The sequence below is a fragment of the Condylura cristata genome, unplaced genomic scaffold (genome assembly GCF_000260355.1).
Source record: "Condylura cristata isolate star-nosed mole 26May11 unplaced genomic scaffold, ConCri1.0 scaffold00008, whole genome shotgun sequence".
NCBI classification, from domain to species: Eukaryota; Metazoa; Chordata; class Mammalia; order Eulipotyphla; family Talpidae; genus Condylura; species Condylura cristata.
In genome coordinates this window covers 31579143-31599046 of record NW_004567109.1, presented here as the reverse complement: position 1 = coordinate 31599046, position 19904 = coordinate 31579143, and the positions used below count along the sequence as shown (strand labels likewise).

Here is a 19904-nt window from a genome sequence, read left to right as displayed (position 1 = left end):
GGCCAGATGTAACCCTTTTTGAGAACCTAACAAGCGGCATTCTCTTGAAGGCAAAAGGATGAAGAAGGCATAGGCTGGATGCATGGTTTGTTGTGGGGCTGTGACTGAACCATAGACTGGGCACCCCCACAGGCTGCGGAGGGCCTGACCCAGTGTGCAGCGGGCACAGGAGGGAGAGCAGTTGGAGTAATAGAGCAGGTCCCAGGAGGATGGCACTGAGCCGTTGCCAGCCTTGGCCTGGGAATCCTCTCCCAAGGGACTGGCTGTTTTGATGACTCTGTTCATTAGTTGTTTTGGGGGGAACAAATCATGAATGAGAGTAGCTGTCTCAGACCAGTGTATTCTTCAATGTGAAGTGCGAATAGGAAATGGGATTTGCACCAAGGGTAACCCCTGTGCCCTTCTGCATTTTTCTCTTGGCTGAATCAGCACCCACCCCCACCACTGCCCCCTCTCAACCTCCCCCCACCCCTACACACACATACCACCTGTGGGGCTATGGTTGTACTTCCTTCTCGGCTTCATGGCCCTGATTGGAGTCTGCTACACTTGTAATTAAAAATATAAAGTTGGGGCAACCTAGGCCTTGCACCATTAGAGACTGGGAAGACTAGGGTTTATGTTCAAGCAGGGAAGTGAGGGGTCTGACTATACTATTTCTCTGTGGTGACTGTAACACCAGGCTGGAATCAGGTGCTAGCCTTGGTAAAGCATCTCGTCTCTGCTAGCACCCCTTCAGCACTTCTGCTCCTCATTAGCACCTGAAACCATTTGACAGGTGCAGTAACTGAGGCTCAGAGAAATGATTCAAGTTATCTGGGGTCAGAGCTAGTGCACAGCTGCTCCCGTGAGGCTCCCAGACTCCAGAATGTTGCCCCTGCATGTGGCAGTGGTCTTGGAGGGATGGTTTGAGCTAACCAAGGCATCAACAGCATAGACAACTGCCCCAGAAGTATCCAGCAGTCTCACAGGAGGCTTCTCAACCCTTTGAGCTGATGCAGTCATGGCCTTGAGATTTAAGACCTGTTTTATAATGTTGAGTGCTCCACCTCCTTTAAACTGGCTGAGAGGTTAGGCAAGAGGCTGCACTGCTCAGGACAGGTGCTTTGAAATGCTCAGCTTGGAGAACAAATGGCAGTGGGTCCTTTCTTATCTTCATTGTTAGATCCACCATCCTGGTTTTGATGGTGAGGAAGACAGAAGCGCAGCTCAGGACCCTGGGCTGAGCTGGAGACAGAACTGGGGAAGCAAGAGGTTATCTGAGGACACTGGGTACCCTGGAGAGAGAACTGAAAGGAGGACAGAGGGCAGCTGCCTCTGCCCTCTGTAGGTTTTGCAGCTTTATAGGGAGCCTTTCCTGACCACGCAGCTTCCACAGCCCTCACAATCCAGCATGCATCTGCCCTCTTACTCTGCTCTGTCTTGTAGAATCCCCCCCCCCCCCAATTTAAGGCTACCTGTCTTAGCAAATCCCGGGAAAAGCCAGGGTCTTTTCTCACCCTTGAATGTGACTTTATGAGCTGGTTGTTCAAACACAGGCATGAACTAGGATGAGGAGGACCCCAAAAAGGCAATATAGTGGGATACAAGCAAGGCTCCTTCAGGGAACCAAGAAACGCCCCGCAGAATCCATCTCCCTCTGTGCCTGATGACCTTCCAAGCCCAGCTTCTGTGGAATGAATTCCCCACGACAGAAATAGTGCACCAGCCCCTGTGTTAAGTAAGCACTTTGCAACAATCATCTTCTGTCCCTCGAAAATCCTACAGAAAATCTCACACCCTTTTTTGCCCCATGGAAGGGATGAGGGTGGGGACCATAAAGGAGGTGGCCTGTGGAGGGGACAGAGATCCCGGTGGATCCCTGGCAGTGACCCAGCCCACAGGTGGTCCACCACCCAGGCTTCTTTGAAGGACCTCACCTCCTGCTCCCTCCAGCCCCTTACTTTCAGGCACACCTGACACTGAGGTGGAATACACTGCCTCTGTCACCTCCTGTCTGTGGGCCCCTCTGGCAATTTCCTATGTTGCTGCTGTAACAAGCTACAAAATCATTGGCTTAAAAGAGCACAAATTAATTGTCTTACCATCCTTGAGTTCAGAATTAAAAAATGAGTCAAAACTGGCCAAGCAAGGGGCTGGCAGTCTTCATTCTTCTGGAGGCTCCAGGGAGAATCTGCCGCCTTGACTTCTGCAGCCTCCAGAGGCTGCCTGTGGTCTCTGGTTTGTGGCCCCTTCATGTTGGAAACCAGCAGATCTCTTCTCTTCTGCCATGTCTGGCCTCTTAACTTCCGTGGTCACATCACCTTCTGTGACTCTGACCCCTTGTCTCCTACTCATTGGAACCTCGTGATTACATTGGGCCTCCCTGGATAATCTGGGGTGATCTCTCCATCTCAAGAACATTCACTTATTCCCAACTGCGAAGTCATGTAGGCATCTTTGCAGGTTTAGGGGTTAAGGTTGTGGCCATCTTTACCAGCATTGTATCTTCTACACCTTCCCTGGCTTTTCTGAAGATAGGATTGTATAACTTTCTTTTAGACTCCTTGGTTTTTTGCGGTGAGTGTCAGCCTGGATCTATCATAACTGCTTGGTCATGTATCTGTCTCCCCAGCTAAATCGTGGATATCTCAACAGCAGAATCAATGGATTGAACTTGTGGTTGTTCATTTTCATGCCTCATATAGTGGTTGACGCACAATAAGTGCTTGATAAGCACTGACTCAAGAAGCTATGGCAAGTAGTTTGTGACCTCAAACAAGACACTCCTCTTTTAGCCTAGTTTCCTCATCCGAACTGATCTTGAACCCCTTAATCTGTCACTTCCCACAGAGATTCTATGGCACAGCTGACTTTAGAGTAACCAAACTGGACCTTTCTTCTCAGGTGGGCCCATCTCATGAAGGTGGCCTCAGCTGGGAGGTCATGACATGCCTTTGTCCCCAGTGGGTGCCGCTTGTAGAATAGTGACTTAGTCACTGCAGAGCCTTGGGCAACAGACAGTGACAGCCAAGCACTTTCACCTGAGTCTGCTGAGAGGAAGTCCTGTCCCAGCAAGCAGACTTGTCTGGACAAACCCTCTTGCTAAACAGGAGCCGTACAGTCTCCTCCCCCACTACTCACTCTTCGAAGGAAGACATTGGAACCCAACACAGACAGACAAGTCTACAGGGCTGCATGGCTACACACAGAGGCCTGGGCAGTGGAGCCTCGGCAGACAGGCCTACACATAGATGCACACTTGTGGGTGGGCAGAGATATCAGGACAAAGGAGGAGAAACCACCGCCTGGCCCAGAGGCACATGGGCAGACCCAGTCATACCCGGAACAGACGTCCAGCCCCAGCCCCCTCTCTCACCACCACTCACAGACATGCACAGATGGACAGGCCAACGTAAACACAGGCACATGCTCTGACCCTCGCTGTCCCCCTGCTGCCACACACAGTCACCCCTGCCAAGATGTGAGCGGTACATCTGGGCCCCATCCCCACCCCCTGGAGTAGCCGGGGACTCGGATGAAGGGACAGACATCGGTTCATTTCCTGTCTGGTGACAACTGGCCTATCTGGCCATCTCCTCCCTGACCCTCCAACAGATGGCAAATTGTGGGCCCTGGGAGGGGTCAGGGCAGGACCAGGCCGCCATTGCTGAGGGTGCAGCAGAGGAAGCAGCTGCTCGAGAATTTCATAAACACTCTGCAGAGTCTTTCCTGGTTTTCCTCTCTCCAGGGTGTGGCATGGCCAGCAGTCCCCTTTCGTGTGCTGCTATCTTCCTCCAGGATGTAGGGCAGGGTGAGGGTATTCTTTGTCTCTGCCCCAGTGAGGTGACCTTGGGGAAAGAGACAAGCAAGAATGCTCATGTGAGGAAGAGTTCAGGATGGCGGTTCCCTCAGGAGGGAAGCGGGGCCCAGAGAGGGGTGTGCAGTACCCCGAACTTAGGGCAGAGTAGGAGCGACTCCTGCTCTCTTGATTGTATCTCAGAAGACTAAAACTGTAAGCTACAAACAAGCTGGTTTTGGGCTGAGAATTTACAAGAGATCCTTCTTCTTTAACAGGGAGATTCCCATCTCTTGCATTAGATTTATTCCACAGCTGCCTGGGCCCAGGTGGGTGGATGAAATGATTGCCCAGAACTCTTCTGCAAAGCTTAGTGATTTGCACAGTGTGCTCTGAGGTTGATCTCAGTAGATTCCAAGAGTTGATCCCTGGGAGAGAGAAGGAAGCAATAGTAGAGATACACTTTGGCCCCCAACCGATGATGTGGATAGTATCTGTGCAGTACGTCATAGTTTGCAAAGTCCTTCTGAAATCTCCGTTCTCATTCCCCTGCTGAGATGAATGGGGTGACTGGTAGAGGCAGAGACTCGGAAAGGAAGTTCTGTTCCTGCTGCCTGCTAGTCAGCAGGCTGGACAAGTCACTCCTGCTCCACCTCCTTTTCCCACTCTGGGAAGTGGGGATGATAGTACCTCAGATGCGCTTTGGATTGAGTTCATTGAATAACAGATATGTCATGCTTGGCAAATGCAGCACACTGATTGAATGTGCATTGTGTGTTAAGTGCTTTGCTTTGTTTTAAAAATATGGAACTAAAAACAATTGTTCCTTTGAGAGCTTACAGTGTAGACTAAGACTTGACCCGGATTGATAGTAAGAAATAAGTTTTACATCATAACCTGATAGACACAGTTTTACTGTGTATGTATTAGTATTTTCCAAATAATAAAAGTATTTCCCAAAATAAAAATGCACCCTTGCTGTGTGTGATACAATTTAATGTTCTTTATGTAACCATTACAAATACTAGTGGTAACCACCCAGGACCATGCTTTTGTATCTTGCTAAGCACTTATGACATGCAGATTGAAAAACATGGATCTAGAGGGGTCAGTTGTGTAAACAGACAAGTGGGATGTCAGACACGTTGGATGGGATCCTCTCCTGGGTCAGTGGGGCAGACATCAGAACGCGAGAAAGAATTCCCAGAGGAGGTAATTCTTGAAAAATGGATCGACATTTTCTAGGAGATATGGAAGATAAAGGAGGATTCTCTTCTGCAGGAGGAATCTTCATGTAGAGGAATAGCAGCAAGGCTTGAAGATGGATAAGAACATGGTACATCATTGGGCCTCAAGATGATGGAATCTATGGGACAAGGGGGGCCCAGCCCCACTCAATAAATCATAATTCTCCTTATCCTTTTAGCTTCAAAATGTAGGGTTTCTGGAAATGGTGGCCCCTGCCTTTGTCATCCTGGGGAATCACCTTCTGCTCCTGTTGCATGGAGCACCCCATGGATAGAGCTGTGAACACTTTGGGTCACCTTTACTAGAAATTCCCCTTCACGCGCCTCAAAAGGGGCTTCCTATAAGCTTTTTGGCAGAGTATAGAACCTGACTGTCTTTCAGAATTGCTTGAATTCCTCTTCCCCGCTGCAAAAATTACTTTTCTGTAGATGACACTTCCTATATTTAAGAAATGAGAGTGAGCCCGGTTCCAAAGCTTTCTCCACAGTTCGTTTTTTTAGCGTGTTTTCTAGAAGGCTAGAAAGAATTCCTCTAACAGGTAGTTCTTGAAAAATGTGTGAATGTTGTCTTGGAAATAAACAATGATTCCTTAACCTGTAAGATTGTTCAGTGTAGTAGAGTAGGCTGCCAGGCCAAGGTGTGGGGGTAAGCAATAGGAGCAGTGTGTGTGTCTGGACTCACACAGGTGGAGTGGGGTGGGGAGGTGCGGGTACTGAGGCCTGCAGATACTTGACTAAAATGCAGATTCCAGAGAACCCTTCCAGGAGGTCTGGGATGGGCCCTGAAATTCTCTTTTCCAATTAATTCTGAAATAGATCTGAGGATTACACTTTGAGAAATACCACAATAGACAAATGTCAGTTTTCTTCTGGTTCTAAGAATCCATAATTCCTCTTTTATATGTATCTGCTCTACTTATACACTCAACAGGGACTTATAAAAATCCTAGTGTGTAAGAATGTGATTCCTATCTTCAAGGGGTTCACTTACATACTCTCAGGAACTGAAAAACTCAGGGCCTCCAGAAGCACGTAAAGGGGAATGTTGCCTTAATCTGCCCTTACTGGCCCCCAGAATTTGCTGATTCAGCCTTTTGCCACAGTGAGCCTGGAATCCTGGCTCCCAACCAGGCTTCTTTCTTCTGGCCAGCTTGGTTCTTGGTGAGCTCCAGCCAGGCAGTGCCCAGCAGCTCGTGCTCTGTGTGCTCAGGGAGACTGGCATCCCTGCAGCTGGTGAATGCCAGCAAAAGACATGGAAGCATCTTTTTAAAAATTGTGCTGAGTCATCCCCTCTCCCCCATAGCCCCAGAACTTATAGGACTTTAAGAGTGGCTCCTGTCTGTTCTGCAGAAAACTTCTGTCCACATGTGGTGACATATGGTCTTCAGGTCTGGCTTCCATGTGCTTATTCTTTGCCATTCTTATTTTTACCTCTTTTAGTTACCTTTTTCTAGTTCCCTCTCTTCTCCTACCACACAGGGACAGGAGAATAGAAGGGGCTGTATGTAGGAAGACATTGAATACACTAGCTGGTGATAACCCTCATTTGTCACCCCGTTAGTGGGCAGTGGACACTGTGCTGCCGTGCTTGAGCCTTTTATCATATTATGTGATCTTAGAGTAGCTCTCTGAGGTAGGTTTCGTATCCCTCATTTAGGCATTTTTCTGAAAATGACAAAACTTGGAGTTGAATATAAATCCTAAAGAGCAAAGCTTGTTACTAGTGCCCTGTGCGTGTCTCGGGTGGGGTGTGGGAGGTGGTGATGCAATGGTTAGATGATGATAGTTGCATTTGCATCTATTAACTCCTCACCAGTAGTTAATAAACTGGGATTTCTGCCACCTAGAAGAGCTATGTATGTGTGCTGTCTTGCCATTGATGGAAGCACTGCCTTGTCCAGAGTGTTTGAGTAAATCTAGTCGTGGGCTCAGATGCTATCCTGACTCAGGAGCTCACATCCACTTCTCTAAGACAGTATCAATGGAAGCTAAATTCTTAGAAGTCAGAGTTAAACAAGAACTGTCACTTTTCCCATAGCATATTATTCAAACGTTTAAGAGTTTTGATGGGAACAAGTACTTTTGAGAGTCGAAAGCAGAGTTAAGTAGAAAAGTATGATCTGACCTGCACATTATCCCACCATCTCCCTCAACTGGAATTCCTTAGTCTTCACTCCATGCTTATAGTTAAGGACTCATTCTCTCCTAGATTCTGCAGCCATGTCCCAACTGGTAGCCCTGCCTTCAGGCTCTCTGCAGAAAGAATCTTCACGCAGAAGGAATAAAGAATTAGGGTCAGATAAGCATATGGTATATCTTGTGACTCTGGCAATTCAGATCTCCCTATGACCTTAACACAGGTCTTCCCAATAGGCTGCTTCTCTGCTTTAAACTTGACTCAGCTCCTAGAGCCACAAGGATAGGGGGTGAACGCCTTCATGTGGCATCGAGGGCTTCTCACAGTCTGGCTGTCTGCCCTCCGGCCTCATCGACCATTGGGCCTCCATCCTGAGGGTCCTACAGCTCCCAAGCACGTGGCACTACATCTGTACACACTCCTCCCTTTTCCTGAGACAACATTCCTGGCATGCACCACCTGGCTGACTCCTACTTATTCCTTAAAGCTAAGCTCAAATACATCTCCTTTGGGGAAAGCCTTCTAAGGTCCTCTCTCTCCTCCATCTGGGTTAGATGCCACATTCTCTGTTAACACCTTGGCTCCCTCTATCATAATCCTTAAAACACGGTGTTGTAGTTTTCTATTTACCAGCTCTCTTAACTCTTAGGGCAAAGGACTCTGTCTTATTTATATTTGCCTTTATAATCTCAATGCTTGGCATACAGCAGATGTTCACTCTGTTCACTGATTTTTTTTTTAAGATTTATTTATTTATGCATACAGAACTGGGGTACAGGCCAGAGGTGCAGGGGCTGTGAGAGAATTCACCAGAGACAGAGCGGGGAGCAGAACAGACAGAAGTACACTGCTGAAGGGAGCAGCGGGAGTGTCAGGAGTGGTCTGCTGTGCCATGTGGGTCACCTCCAGGGCTGGGGATTGAACTCACTGAAGCGGCTGTTGCCAACCTGCTGCACCTCCAGAAAGGCCTCACTGATTGGTTTTAAAAAAATTTCTAAAATGCAAAGGACTTGAAAAATGCTTGTGGTATTTCTGATTTAGAATATTTCTTGGTGTTAGCTTTCCTGCTTGCTAGGACTGGGTTCATTGTTTAATGTGTTCTTTCATACAACAAGGAGATTAATAGTGCTGGGGCTATCAGTTTGAGTGGGTTTGTTTTATAGACCTAAGATAACTACCTAATTGGTACAGATTCCTCCTAGCTTGGGCCTCTGGGTTCTTTCTGGTCAGGGATCATCTTGCCACTTGGCCACATGCAGGTTGCTGCGTGTGCACAGTTACCCTGCAGGATGTGTCGATGGTCTGAGGCCAGGAGGTTGCTTCCAGTAGAGAGGAGTTTAGAAACTCAACAACAAATGTTTATCGAGCCCCTGACGTGTGCAAGGCACAATCACAATTGTTGTGGGCAATACAGGCTGATTAGGGCCAGAGTTCCGTCCCCAAGAAACCACCATCAAGAGACAGGCTGATCAGCAAGGTCTTGGAGACACGAGAACGTGTGACTTCCTTTAGCATGACTGCTCATTGTTTTGGTCCTACGGCCTTACACAAAGGAAGGCCTATCATTAAGCTGTGTCCTCAACACAGGCTTGGGTCTTCTCAAATATGCCATTGCCTTTGACCTTCATGTTATTCCTATCTTGCAATTAGGAAACAGAAACCCTAATGTATAGTGGATATGTGCTCAGGAAATTAAGTTGAGAGATAAGCCAGTAGATGAACGTAGTGTCAGGATTGTGAAGCAGAGAGTGTTGGGGCAGAGCACTCGCCTGCTATGGTTTCCCATAGCAGAGGAGAGACTGGGAGAAGATCTCAGGAATTCGGGCCAGAGAGCTCTCTCTTACTTGGTGGTGCCAGCTGTAGGCCTGGAAGAAGTGGTGTTGAGAGCCAGAGATGGGGACAGTAATTGAAACCTGCAAAGGTTCTTGCAGGGGAGGGTATTTCCAATTAGAGATGAAGATTGGATGCTGCACCTGTCAGAGAACAATTGAAAACCTTAATGATCTTCATACTTAACTTTAATCAGTGGGGGCACTTGAGAACCCCTTACCCCATGGAAATAAAGGGTTTCTAAGCAGGGGGCCCGACAGCCTCCTGGGATGGCAGGGCCTGTCTTTCCTGCTTCTCAAGACAGCCTTCTCTGTGCTGTAGTTCTCACTGTTCATCCCATCTTAGAAAAGGAAGATGTGAAAGGTTTAATTTTTCCCTTCGCAAAAAAGGGTACATCCCATAGCATACAGGCTGTAAATGTTTTAAAACATTTCTTACATTTCACTTGTAGTATAGAATTTCTTAGCCTTCTTATATATTGTTAAATGATAATCACATGTTTTAGTAGGTAATACATGTAATGGGTAACAGTTTAGAGGATTTTGGGGTAATCAGTGAATCCATGTGTTACTGTTATCTCGGTCCCCAGCTCTCCTGGGGTCACCAGGATCTCTGGCTGCTTCTTGCCGTGATGGTTGGGCCACTGTGTTGATGGCTGCATTATTGCAGAGGGAACCTGTGCTGATTGGATCAGTGAGTCATCCTGGTCTTCATTGTGGACAGACCCTGGCTGCTAGAACTTCATTGTCTTGTCTGTAATGTGTGCAGAATGAATTCATGGTGCCATCATTATTATTGAGTGTATTGTCATCCAAGCATAAATATTTCATCCAGAAAGCTGTTCCACCTAGGAAATTTACATGTTTCATCCCCCCCCTTAAAAAAACACACACACAGCCGGGCCCTCCCTGGTGGCGCAGCAGGTTAAAGCACAGCACTAAGAAGCTAAAGCCACTTTGGCATGAGTTCGATCCCCGCCTCCCCTGAGGAGATCCACATGGTGTGGCAGACCTCTCCTGGCCCACCTGCTGCTACCCTCAGCAGTGTACTTCGTTGATCTACCTGCTCTGCTCCCCACTCTGTCCCTGGTGAATCCTTTCACCCTCTGCATCTCTGGCCCCCGTTCTGTATGAATAAATAAATAAATCTTTAAAAAAAAAAAAAACCACACACACAGCCACATGTTTTCTATTAAAGTCCATGACTGATAGCTGCTGCTTAGAGTGCAAACTCCTGTTGTTCAATGGTTCAAATGGATGTCTCTGTGTTTATTTTGCCATTTAATCCAAAGCATCGATTTTTCTTATTCTAGTAACTCCTCAGGGTTTTGAATCTTTCATCATAAGCTCATTGAGACGAACTGTATATCTGAGCCATCCCTATTCCCTTACAGTGGGTGTTCTGTAAACCTGTCTTAATGACTCTAAGAAGGACTTAGCGAGGTCAAATGCTCAGTAAGAGGAAGGACGTTGGGAATGAGCGATAGGAGAGTTTTTATTGACCTTTCCTCCCGGGTGATTTGCTGACTCCCACAGCAGTGAGACCCTGGCTTCTTGACCTCCATCAGATTGTTAATATCACTGCATTTTCAGGAAAAAGTAGTCTCAAGCTCTTCCTTGCTCAGGCTCTTGCTGATAGGAATGCTTGTGGGCTGATCTCTGTCGGCTACTCCCTGGATTCCTTTGTGGGGAAAGGGAAAGTATCATGGAATAGTGACTGCGAGTAATCATGACTCCTCACAACTTTAACCTTGTGTAGGGACTTATCTTTCGCTGCTCTTCATCTGCCTTCCTAAATAAGGAAGGGGGGGGCGATCAGACTGGGAACGGTGGACTGACAGCTCCGAGAACTGCCTTCTCCTGCTGTGCAGGCTGTGGCAGTCACTATCCTTCTCTGGGCCTGTTTCCTGAAATGAGCAATGAGAGTTGGCCTCATGGTCCTTTCCTATTCAAAATTCTATGGCTGCTGGCCCCTTTTTCCTAAAGGCTGGGCTCCTATGACCTGACCTTGGCCTTGGCCTATGCCCGGATATCAGTTACTGACTTGGATCTCTGATTTGTATTTCTAGGTTTTCTTCGTGTCCGACCTCTTCAAGAGTAAGATGTCGCTCTCCCTGCCTCCACCTACCATCCGAAAGGAAATTCTTTCTCAAGTGGACATTATTGACAGGAACAATCACCACAACATGGTGTAGGTGCCACCCACCTTCAAGTGTTCTTGTAAATGACTGCTGACAGCAACTTCTTGCTGCTCTCCAATCTCATCAGACAGTAGAATGTAGGGGAAAACTTTTTGCCCGACTGATTTAAAAGGAAAACAAAAGTCTTACTTTGTGGCCTTCCAAAATAGGTAGTGTTCACCTCAGTGGAAACGACAACAAACTAACACCAAGTGCTGGAGTCCTGGATGTGCAATTGGTTTAAGTGTTCATGTTCTAGTGAACACGGCTTGTTCTGGAACAAACACTAAAATGATTTGAGTCTGCTGGTCACCTTGTGAGTAAAGTTCAGATTCACATTGTAGCACACAAAACCAGAAATAGCACTGAGTCAAGAAAACAGCCATGGGGTTCTCCCCTCGTTGTCTCTCAGCCTACACCACTCTATGCTCTACTGACTTTGGTTCGGGAAGTTTTGTTTGTCTTTTTTAAATGGAACAAAGATCAAGTTGGCTCCGTCCATGGATCAACCCTGAATCAAATTCCCTGTCCTGAGGCCTTATCCTTCACTCACATCCCTAACCCTTAGGTCAACACCGCAGTCCCTCACATTAGTGGCTAGGAGACTCTTTGTGGATGAGTGAATTTCACAAATAGCACAATTTCAGGAGACCTCAGGGTGCCAGACCCTCCGGTGTCTTCTTTGGACGCATCACCCTGTGATGCTGACACGTCAGCTGGGGACGCTGAATCCTGTGCATCTATCACTGGGCGCTCGCAAGCTCTTTGTATCGGTTAGCTCGGTCGCTGCTTCCTTCCTTGAAGTCCTTGCTGTGTGCCACCAGGATTTCCTTTCGGGGGCCTGGAGACAGAGCAGAGGTGTGGGCTGTTCTCCACCCATGGGAAGCAGCCCGCCGTATGAGAGAGGGGGAGTGAACGGGCGAGAATGAAAAATAAACCAAACTTTTGGCTACTTCAGGTCAGAATGAGCCAGAGTAGCAGATGATCTCATGTCTGAGAAGCTGCCCTTCTAGATAGTGGAGCAGACAAGGGTGGCTGTTGGAGTCGCTCTTGCTGAGCTGGTAAAGCACTAATGTCTTGGGGTTGATCTCTAGGGCAGTTCTTGGGAGGTTCTGCTGGGCAGAACACGTGGGTTCAATCTCTGTCAGGAGTTTTCCTCACCTCATCCTCTGTCCATAAGTGTCCTTTCGAGCAAGGTCCTACTCTAGGCAGTAGACTGGGGCCCCTTCTACTGAGCCTTTGAGGAAAGGAGGAAGGGAGACATGCTTTCAGATCTCGGATGCTAATGTAAGGGCTAAGTATAACCACATGGATCAACCACATGCACATCCTTGCTACAGAAACCGTCCTTTCATTTCAATTTATAGCAAGCTATGATTTTTATATATAAATATTATATAAATAATGTATAAAACATTAAAAGTTAACTATGTAAAATATTATTTCTGAAACAATTTTAGCTATATCCACTATGATTATAAACTGTGTCTCGACCTGTGTTATTTACATTAGCTGCTTAAAAAAGCACCAAGTTAATTTTTTTAATATCAACTAAAATATCGTAGTTCTGTGGTAGACATTGTTTTACAATGAAAGGAATAACTGCAACTAGAGAAAACTGTATAAAAGCATTCAATTGTCAGTATTTTTGTAAGGTTCCATTTTGTAAAGAGAATAATATTCAAAGACTTTTGTAGAATACAAAGTGAAAACTTGTATCTGCGAAACTATACTTGTATTAAATGTGCTTTTTAAATAAAAGCTCGTAACACAACTAAGTCTGAAGTGTTTGAGGGATGTCTGTCTCCAGTGCGTTGCAGTGGGAAGATGGGGCACCCAGGCGTTTCCCTGTGAGAGGACTGGCCTCACCTCCGGGCACCACCTCTTTGCTCTTCCAGTGGCCAATATGGTGGCCATCATGTAAATACCATGCAGATTCTGATGTCTGAGCTGGCCTTTCATCTCTGAAAGCCTGTTTGCAGAGTGAGACTCTAGCTGTGTTGTCACCTCCCAGTTTTCTAAAGCGCCTTTGTATTTTAAAGGGGGTATTCCTTTGGGGTGGGAAGGCCATAGTTCCTCCATGGCAGATAAGGAGCAGTGCTGTAGATAAGGTGTGCTTGGGGAGCTCACGGAGGGAGCCCTTTATCCAGGCAACATCAAAGAAAAGGAGGGTGGGCCAGAGGACGGCATTAGCTCTGCTCTCCTTCCCTGTGCTTCCCCACCCTGGAACATTCGCATTTATTGGATGCGTCTGTACTGAGTGCTTCTGCTTGTCACTTATCCTGGCGGCAGTACTGAGTGCTTCTGCTTGTCACTTATCCTGGCGGCAGTTCTTATTTTAATAATGACTATGAAGTACAACAAAGATGAAACAACTTGAAGATCCCCGCCAGCATGCATCGAGGCCAGGACTAGCATTCACTTCCTGTGGCCACTCTAACAAATTATCACAAACTTCATGGCTTAAAACAGCACCGACTTATTATCTGAGCGTCCAGGCGGCTCTGGGGAAGAAATACTTTCCTGTTCTTCCTCGGTTTCTCGAGGCCACCCCCCTGCCTTCGTTTGTGAGCCTCTTCCATTTTCAAAGCCAGAAAGGTCGGGCTGGGCGTTCTCCCTGCCACCGCCCTTCTCCCCTACCACCCCTGCCGCACTTAGGATTCTGGTCACTTAATTCCACCCACTCCGTTAGCCCAGCATCGTCTTTTTTTTTTTTTTTTTAACATTTTAAGAGGACAGGTTTATTAGGAAAAGGAGAAATCAAAAAGAGACACCTGCACAGACACAGGTAGGCAGAGAGCAGCTTTGTGAAGGGAAAAGTTGAATAGAAACGCCTGCATAGTCACAGGCGCGCAGGAGAGCTCCCTCGGCTAGTGCCCTAGCCAATCTCTGCGTTTCCTCCTCTGGGCTTTCCCCAGCATTCTCTCGGGTCTGTTTCACAGCAGTTGATCATCATCATGGAGCCTCCTTCTGGCTGACTGAGGCCACCCTTATATGCCCAGCCTCCAGGCTCAGGTGTGCCCGTTCACTCATGCCCACACCATGCTCCAGGTGCTCACCATCAGGCATGCAGTGCTCCGTGCCCACGCTCCCAGGGGTCTCCTGCATTAAGCGTGCAGGTGATAGCCACATAAGCCTGCAGCACAGAAATCTGACCAACCTTCATTTACCCTACACTTTCCACCCCCAAGGATTCACATTCATTCCATATGTAGGGTACCTTCATCCTATCCCAATGTCCCTCCAAGTTTTAGCATTAAAGGCCCAAAATCTCAACGCAATTTTATCAGCTCAAACGTCCCAAATCTCACTATCCAAACCACATCATCTAAATCAGCTAAGAGGAGATACTGCATTTAATTTATCCTGCAGTACAATGGATCTCCATAAGTGAACCTGTAAAACTCAATTAAAAAAAGCAGTCACACACATATGTCATTAAGAACTAAGATTGTTCTGAAGAAATTACAAGAAACTGAGAAATTTCAGCAGTGGGCCTTGTTCTATCTGAGGGGGGCTTCCCTGAGATCTTCCCAGGTCCTAGGCCTATTTACATCACTCCTCTATCCCAATAAAATGAATGCAGAATCCTGTGAAATTTAAGACTAGAAAAGAGATGAAGAAGTAAATAATTACATAGATTTGTGACAAGGGAAGACACAGGCAGTGCTGTGGGGTGTGTCAACGGAATGAGTCAGAAAGACATGGAGGTCCTCTAAGTAGACCTCCCCTTCCTCTGCAAGCTTTCCTTCTAGAACAGCCAATGCCTAGGGGTGGGTGAAGGGAGTAAATGCTAGCTTCTGCCTGCACCGTTTCAATCCTGATAGTTAGGCCTTTAATAGCACTTTGCAGTTTTTGACAATACCTGTGTATACACAATCACACCTGGCCCCCCCATCCCCCACTAAAAAAAGAGGCAGAAGGAATGACTCTAGCTACCAAAGACAATTGTTAAGTATCACAGCTTTTTGATTCAAACAATTTGTAATAATGAATGAGAAAGAGACAGCCCCCATTTTTAAAAAATTTATTTATTTGGCCCTCCCTGGTGGCGCAGCGGGTTAAAGCACAGCACTGAGAAGCTAAGGCCACTTCTGCATGAGTTCGATTCCCGCCTGCCCCGGAGGTGACAACATGGCGTTGCCGTTGCGGCAGACCTCTCCTGTCCCACCCACTGCTCCCCTCAGCAGTGTACCTTGTCAATCTTTAAAAAAAATTAGTTATGCATACAGAACTGGGGTGCAGGCCAGAGGTGCAGGGGCGGCGAGAGGCTTCACCAGAGCCAGAGTGGGGAGCAGAACAGGCCAACTGACAACGTACACTGCTGAGGGGAGCAGTGGGCGGGCCAGGAGAGGTCTGCCACACCATGTGGGTCACCTCCAGGGCTGGGATGGAACTCATGCTGAATGGCTTTAGCTTCTTAGTGCTGTGCTTTAATCTGCTTTAACCAGGGAGGGCCAACAGCCCCCATTTTTAAGACTTCATTGCCAAGACTATATACAAATGAGACTATATAATATAAAAGCATGATCAGCATTAGTCACAGGGAAATGTAAATTGAAATCACTGCGAGCCATCACCATTTACCTGAGCACCCATGTCTAAATTAAAAACAACCCTGGTTGTACTAAATGTTGAAGATGTGAAACAACTGCCACTCTCACTGATTGCTGGTGGAATATGAACTGTCCCAACTGTTTTGGGGAAACATCAGGCCATGTCTAGCTGACTACTAAGCCTATCTTATCTTCCAGAAATACCACTCCTAAAAATACTCCCCAAAGAAGGCTATAAATATACAGACCAAAGCTCATGGTGGCACCATCCAAAATGGGAAATAAGCCAAATCCCCACCAAAATTGAATGGGTAGTTCAATAGCGGAATTAATTGTTGCCACAAGGAACACCGTTCAACAATGCATACCAACAAACTCCTGCTGTGCAGCAGAACATGAGCAAGTTTATGGAAAAAAATACTGAGCGAGTGAAACTGGCACAACAGAACACATCCTGCGTGAGTCCATTTTTAGAAAGTTCAAAACCACCCAAGGGCTTCCTTGTTGGCGGACTTAAGTTTGTGATTACTGGCATGGACCTGTGGGTAGCAGAGGACCTGGTATGGGTGGGAGTGGCCTTGTGAAAATGCATTAAGCAGCATACATATGATTCAGGTACTTGTCTACTGCTATGTCAGAGTTCAACAAGAAAGGAAAATGAGGCACCATTGTAAAATATAAACAAGCAAGAAACTCAATATGAAAAGAAACAGAAAAAATTGACACTAGGTTGGCAATTTTATCTCCTAAATAGCTTTCAAACTCATTTATTTCCTTTTCTTTCCAGACCACTGCAGGCTAAGTGGATTGCTCAGGCTTTTATGCCGCCAGCCTCTGTGGCTATCACCTGTGATCTTGAAGGCAGGAGGCGTGGGGCACGTGAGCCCGGGACATGCATGCCTGAGCATGGGCACCTGGGGCGTAGTGTGGGCATGCATGAGTGGGCACACCTGAGCCTGGCACTGAGGATACAGGCTGAAGAGAGCAGTTAGGAGAGGACAAGTGATGACTATGAGAGGAAGAGACCACAAGAGAAGGCCAGAGAAAGCCCAGAGGGAAGAGAATCTAGAGGTTCGCAGGGAGCCCAAGTTGCTGTCTCCCTGCCTGGCTTATCTAGCCTGCTTCCCACTGAAACCTGTGGGGATGATGGGAAGGGCTCCAAGGTTCTCTTTTAAGCTGCCTGACTGACCACTAACTTATTCCAGGCCTTATTAATCCTCTTAGCCTAGTATAGCAGCCTCTAGGTGACCCTGGGTTGCCTAGTTCACCTAGTAACCCTGGGTTAACCCTAGTACAAGAGGGTATTAGGTAACCCTTCCCCCACCTCCCTTCTTACCAGAATTCTGCCACACAGGGTCAGAGCAAACTTGCCAAATCTAACCATGTCACACACCTGTTTAAAATAAAATCGTCACAGCATATTTACTTCTACTTCAATCATTCAATTTATTCCAAAAATATAATCAAAAACTAACTTGAGAATGATGCACCTAACTCAAATATAATGAATTAGTATTTTGTCCTATTTGTTCTAGATTAAATCATGTTGAGAAACACGCTGTTTAACTGGGGTGGGAAGAGTGCACCAGACTGTAGTGATGGCACACGGGTGACTTGGTGATGGGAGGCCCGTGGGAATTACAACTGAGCTGGAAAAATGCACAAAATGAAAAATGATGTAAAAAAATAAAAAAGAAATATGCTGTTCATATACAATATAAACCTAGCCTCTCTAGTCTATACAGTCCCTTCTCCAGGTAACTATTATCCTGGACTTTGAAGTGTGGCCCAGCAAAGGTATGCATCCATGAGCTACATATATAGAGAACTATTTTATACATGTATGTTAAAATATGATCCGGTGGTGTGATTTTAAAAATCTGCTTTAATCACTCAGTATCACCCTTATACAACTTACATGATCATACAGAGATCTAGAATGTTTATGCCACCATGTAATATCACTCACTGTATGGATAAATGCTCTTAATCCTTATCAAACTGAAGGTTGTTTCCAGTTTTTCACTATCATAAACTTGTCAGCAATAGACATATATGTTCTTCGTCCAACTAAATGTTTAGTACAAAATATATATAGAAGTGGAATTTCTGGGTGGTGGTAGAGTATATTCTCAGTTTTAATAGCTGTTATTGCCAAAGTAATCTAAGTAGCTGTAACACATTTATATACTAATTAGCTGCTGAACATGAGATTTCCAATTGATTTCCATCCTGAATAATTGACACTGTCAGACTTTTCAATTTAACAATATGATACATTTGAATAAGTAAAAGCCCCTAGGCTTTTTTTTAAAGATTTATTTATTTGTGCATACAGAACTGGGGTACAGGCCAGAGGCTCAGGGGCGGTAAGAGGCATCACCAAAGACAGAGTGGGGAGCAGAACAGGCAGATCGATGAAGTATACTCCTGAGGGGAGCAGCGGGTGGGTCAGGTCTGCCACACCATGTGGTCACCTCCGGGACAGGTGGGAATCGAACTCATGTGGAAGTGGCTTTAGCTTTTCATTGCTGTGCTTTAACCCGCTGCGCCACCAGGGAGGGCCGAAAGCCCCTAGGCTTTTAATATTCATTTTGGGAACAGTATAGATGAACTGAAGTGGTCTGTGGTTTTTAATTGTGAACCTAACTGCAGCGGGACTTGTGTTTTCCGTGGGAATCCCACATGCTGTGGTATCTAAACCACAGTTTTGTTTGTTCTTGCCAGGAAGGAGAAGTAGGAGATTCATAGGTCTTGGGGTATGCAAATCTAGTCATATTCTCATCTTTAATGTAGGATTTCAGAAAATAGTGCAGACTTCTTAGATACACAAGAAGGTGTGACTTGTCCTCTGTGTACCTCTCCAACCCCCACTTCTGCCTGAAAGCATTGCCTAAGTTTTAAATCAGATATACGGAGCTTTGTTTTGACCTGGTCCATGTACTAATGGGGAAAGGGAGCCGTTACCCTTTATTAGGTCGAAGGAATTTTAATATTTTAGTCAAAGTTTCTAAAGGCATTTGTCCTGAAAGTGGTCTTTCTAGCAAAGTCTACCATGCTACTAAATTTGTCATTTCAGCATGGGGTTCCTTTCATGAACCTTGCTTTTCCCTAGATTCCCATTTCTTTGCTGCATCTACATTTTCCCTTGCTCCTTGAAGTCCAATCAGGCTAACCTGTAATTCTCCCAGGGTCATACACTTTACTCATGTATATGAAGCTATTTCTATGCCATCTTCAAGGATCAAAAAGATCTGCCTCCACTTTCACTGGGAAAACTCTAAGCCCACAGCTACTTTGCTGCCTTCTTGTTATGCTATTGACTACATGTCTACCTATCTCAACTACTGACTGTGACAATGTCTTAAGCATCATTTTTGTCTTAGATTGGGACACCATGAATAGAACAGAGTGGGCACTTGCAAATATTTTTTGATTGAATAAATGACTAGAGAGTCCTTCCTCTTATATGTGTGGAAAGAGATGTGTATTCATATGTACAAGTGTGTCTGTGCATTTCTCGGCCTAGGCCTGCAGTTTGTGTGTCTAAGCATATGCATGCATGTACATGATTATTCTGCTTCTTCTGAGTGGTCACACAAACCCTTAGGTGGCGTTTGTGGAGTTGCTGTGATGTTTGCGGTAACAGTGGAAAGGGGAAATAAAGGATAATTGCCACTTTGGTGACCAAACTGTGGAACATGTGGTCCAAGCAGCTCTCAGTCAGGAAGTCTCCCAAAGGAAGGTTCTTGTTATGGGAGGCGGAACCCATTGCACCTATGTGAACATCCCTGTGCTTTTGGGTGCAGGGCATTGGAAGGGTGGGAGTAGAGCAAGTTTTGAGATCAATGAGACCACCTCTGTAGATAATACTCCTTTGGATCTTATCTCTTTTATTCCAATCGAAGCTTATGTGCCGAGTTTATCCTTTTTATTTTCTTTTTCATCTTTCAAGGCCAGTTCCTGCTGCAAGCAGGGCCTCTTTCCATCCCATGAAGCCTCTGCCTTCTATTTCTGTGTTTCCTTTCCTCTCATTACTTTGGCATGTCTGGGCAAACAGAAACTTTCTACCAGGGTTGCACTCTGTCGACATTTTTTCTTTCTGGTAGATTCATAGGCTGCTGTGTGGGGGTCCACCTTTATTGGCAGCGGATCTCCATGACCGTGATGTCACCTC

The 19904-nt window shown here is 46.1% G+C and overlaps 1 protein-coding gene across 1 annotated transcript in view; it reads left to right on the top strand.

The window, feature by feature from the left end:
• Window positions 1–11299, top strand: part of PPAP2B (phosphatidic acid phosphatase type 2B) — an 80385-nt gene extending 69086 nt beyond the window's left edge. Inside the window, exon 6 of the mRNA XM_004679044.2 lies at window positions 11061–11299. Coding sequence (XP_004679101.1) covers window positions 11061–11186 — 126 coding nt within the window. The 3' untranslated portion in view covers window positions 11187–11299. The remainder of the gene's footprint in view (window positions 1–11060) is intronic.
• Window positions 11300–19904: the final 8605 nt, after the last annotated feature.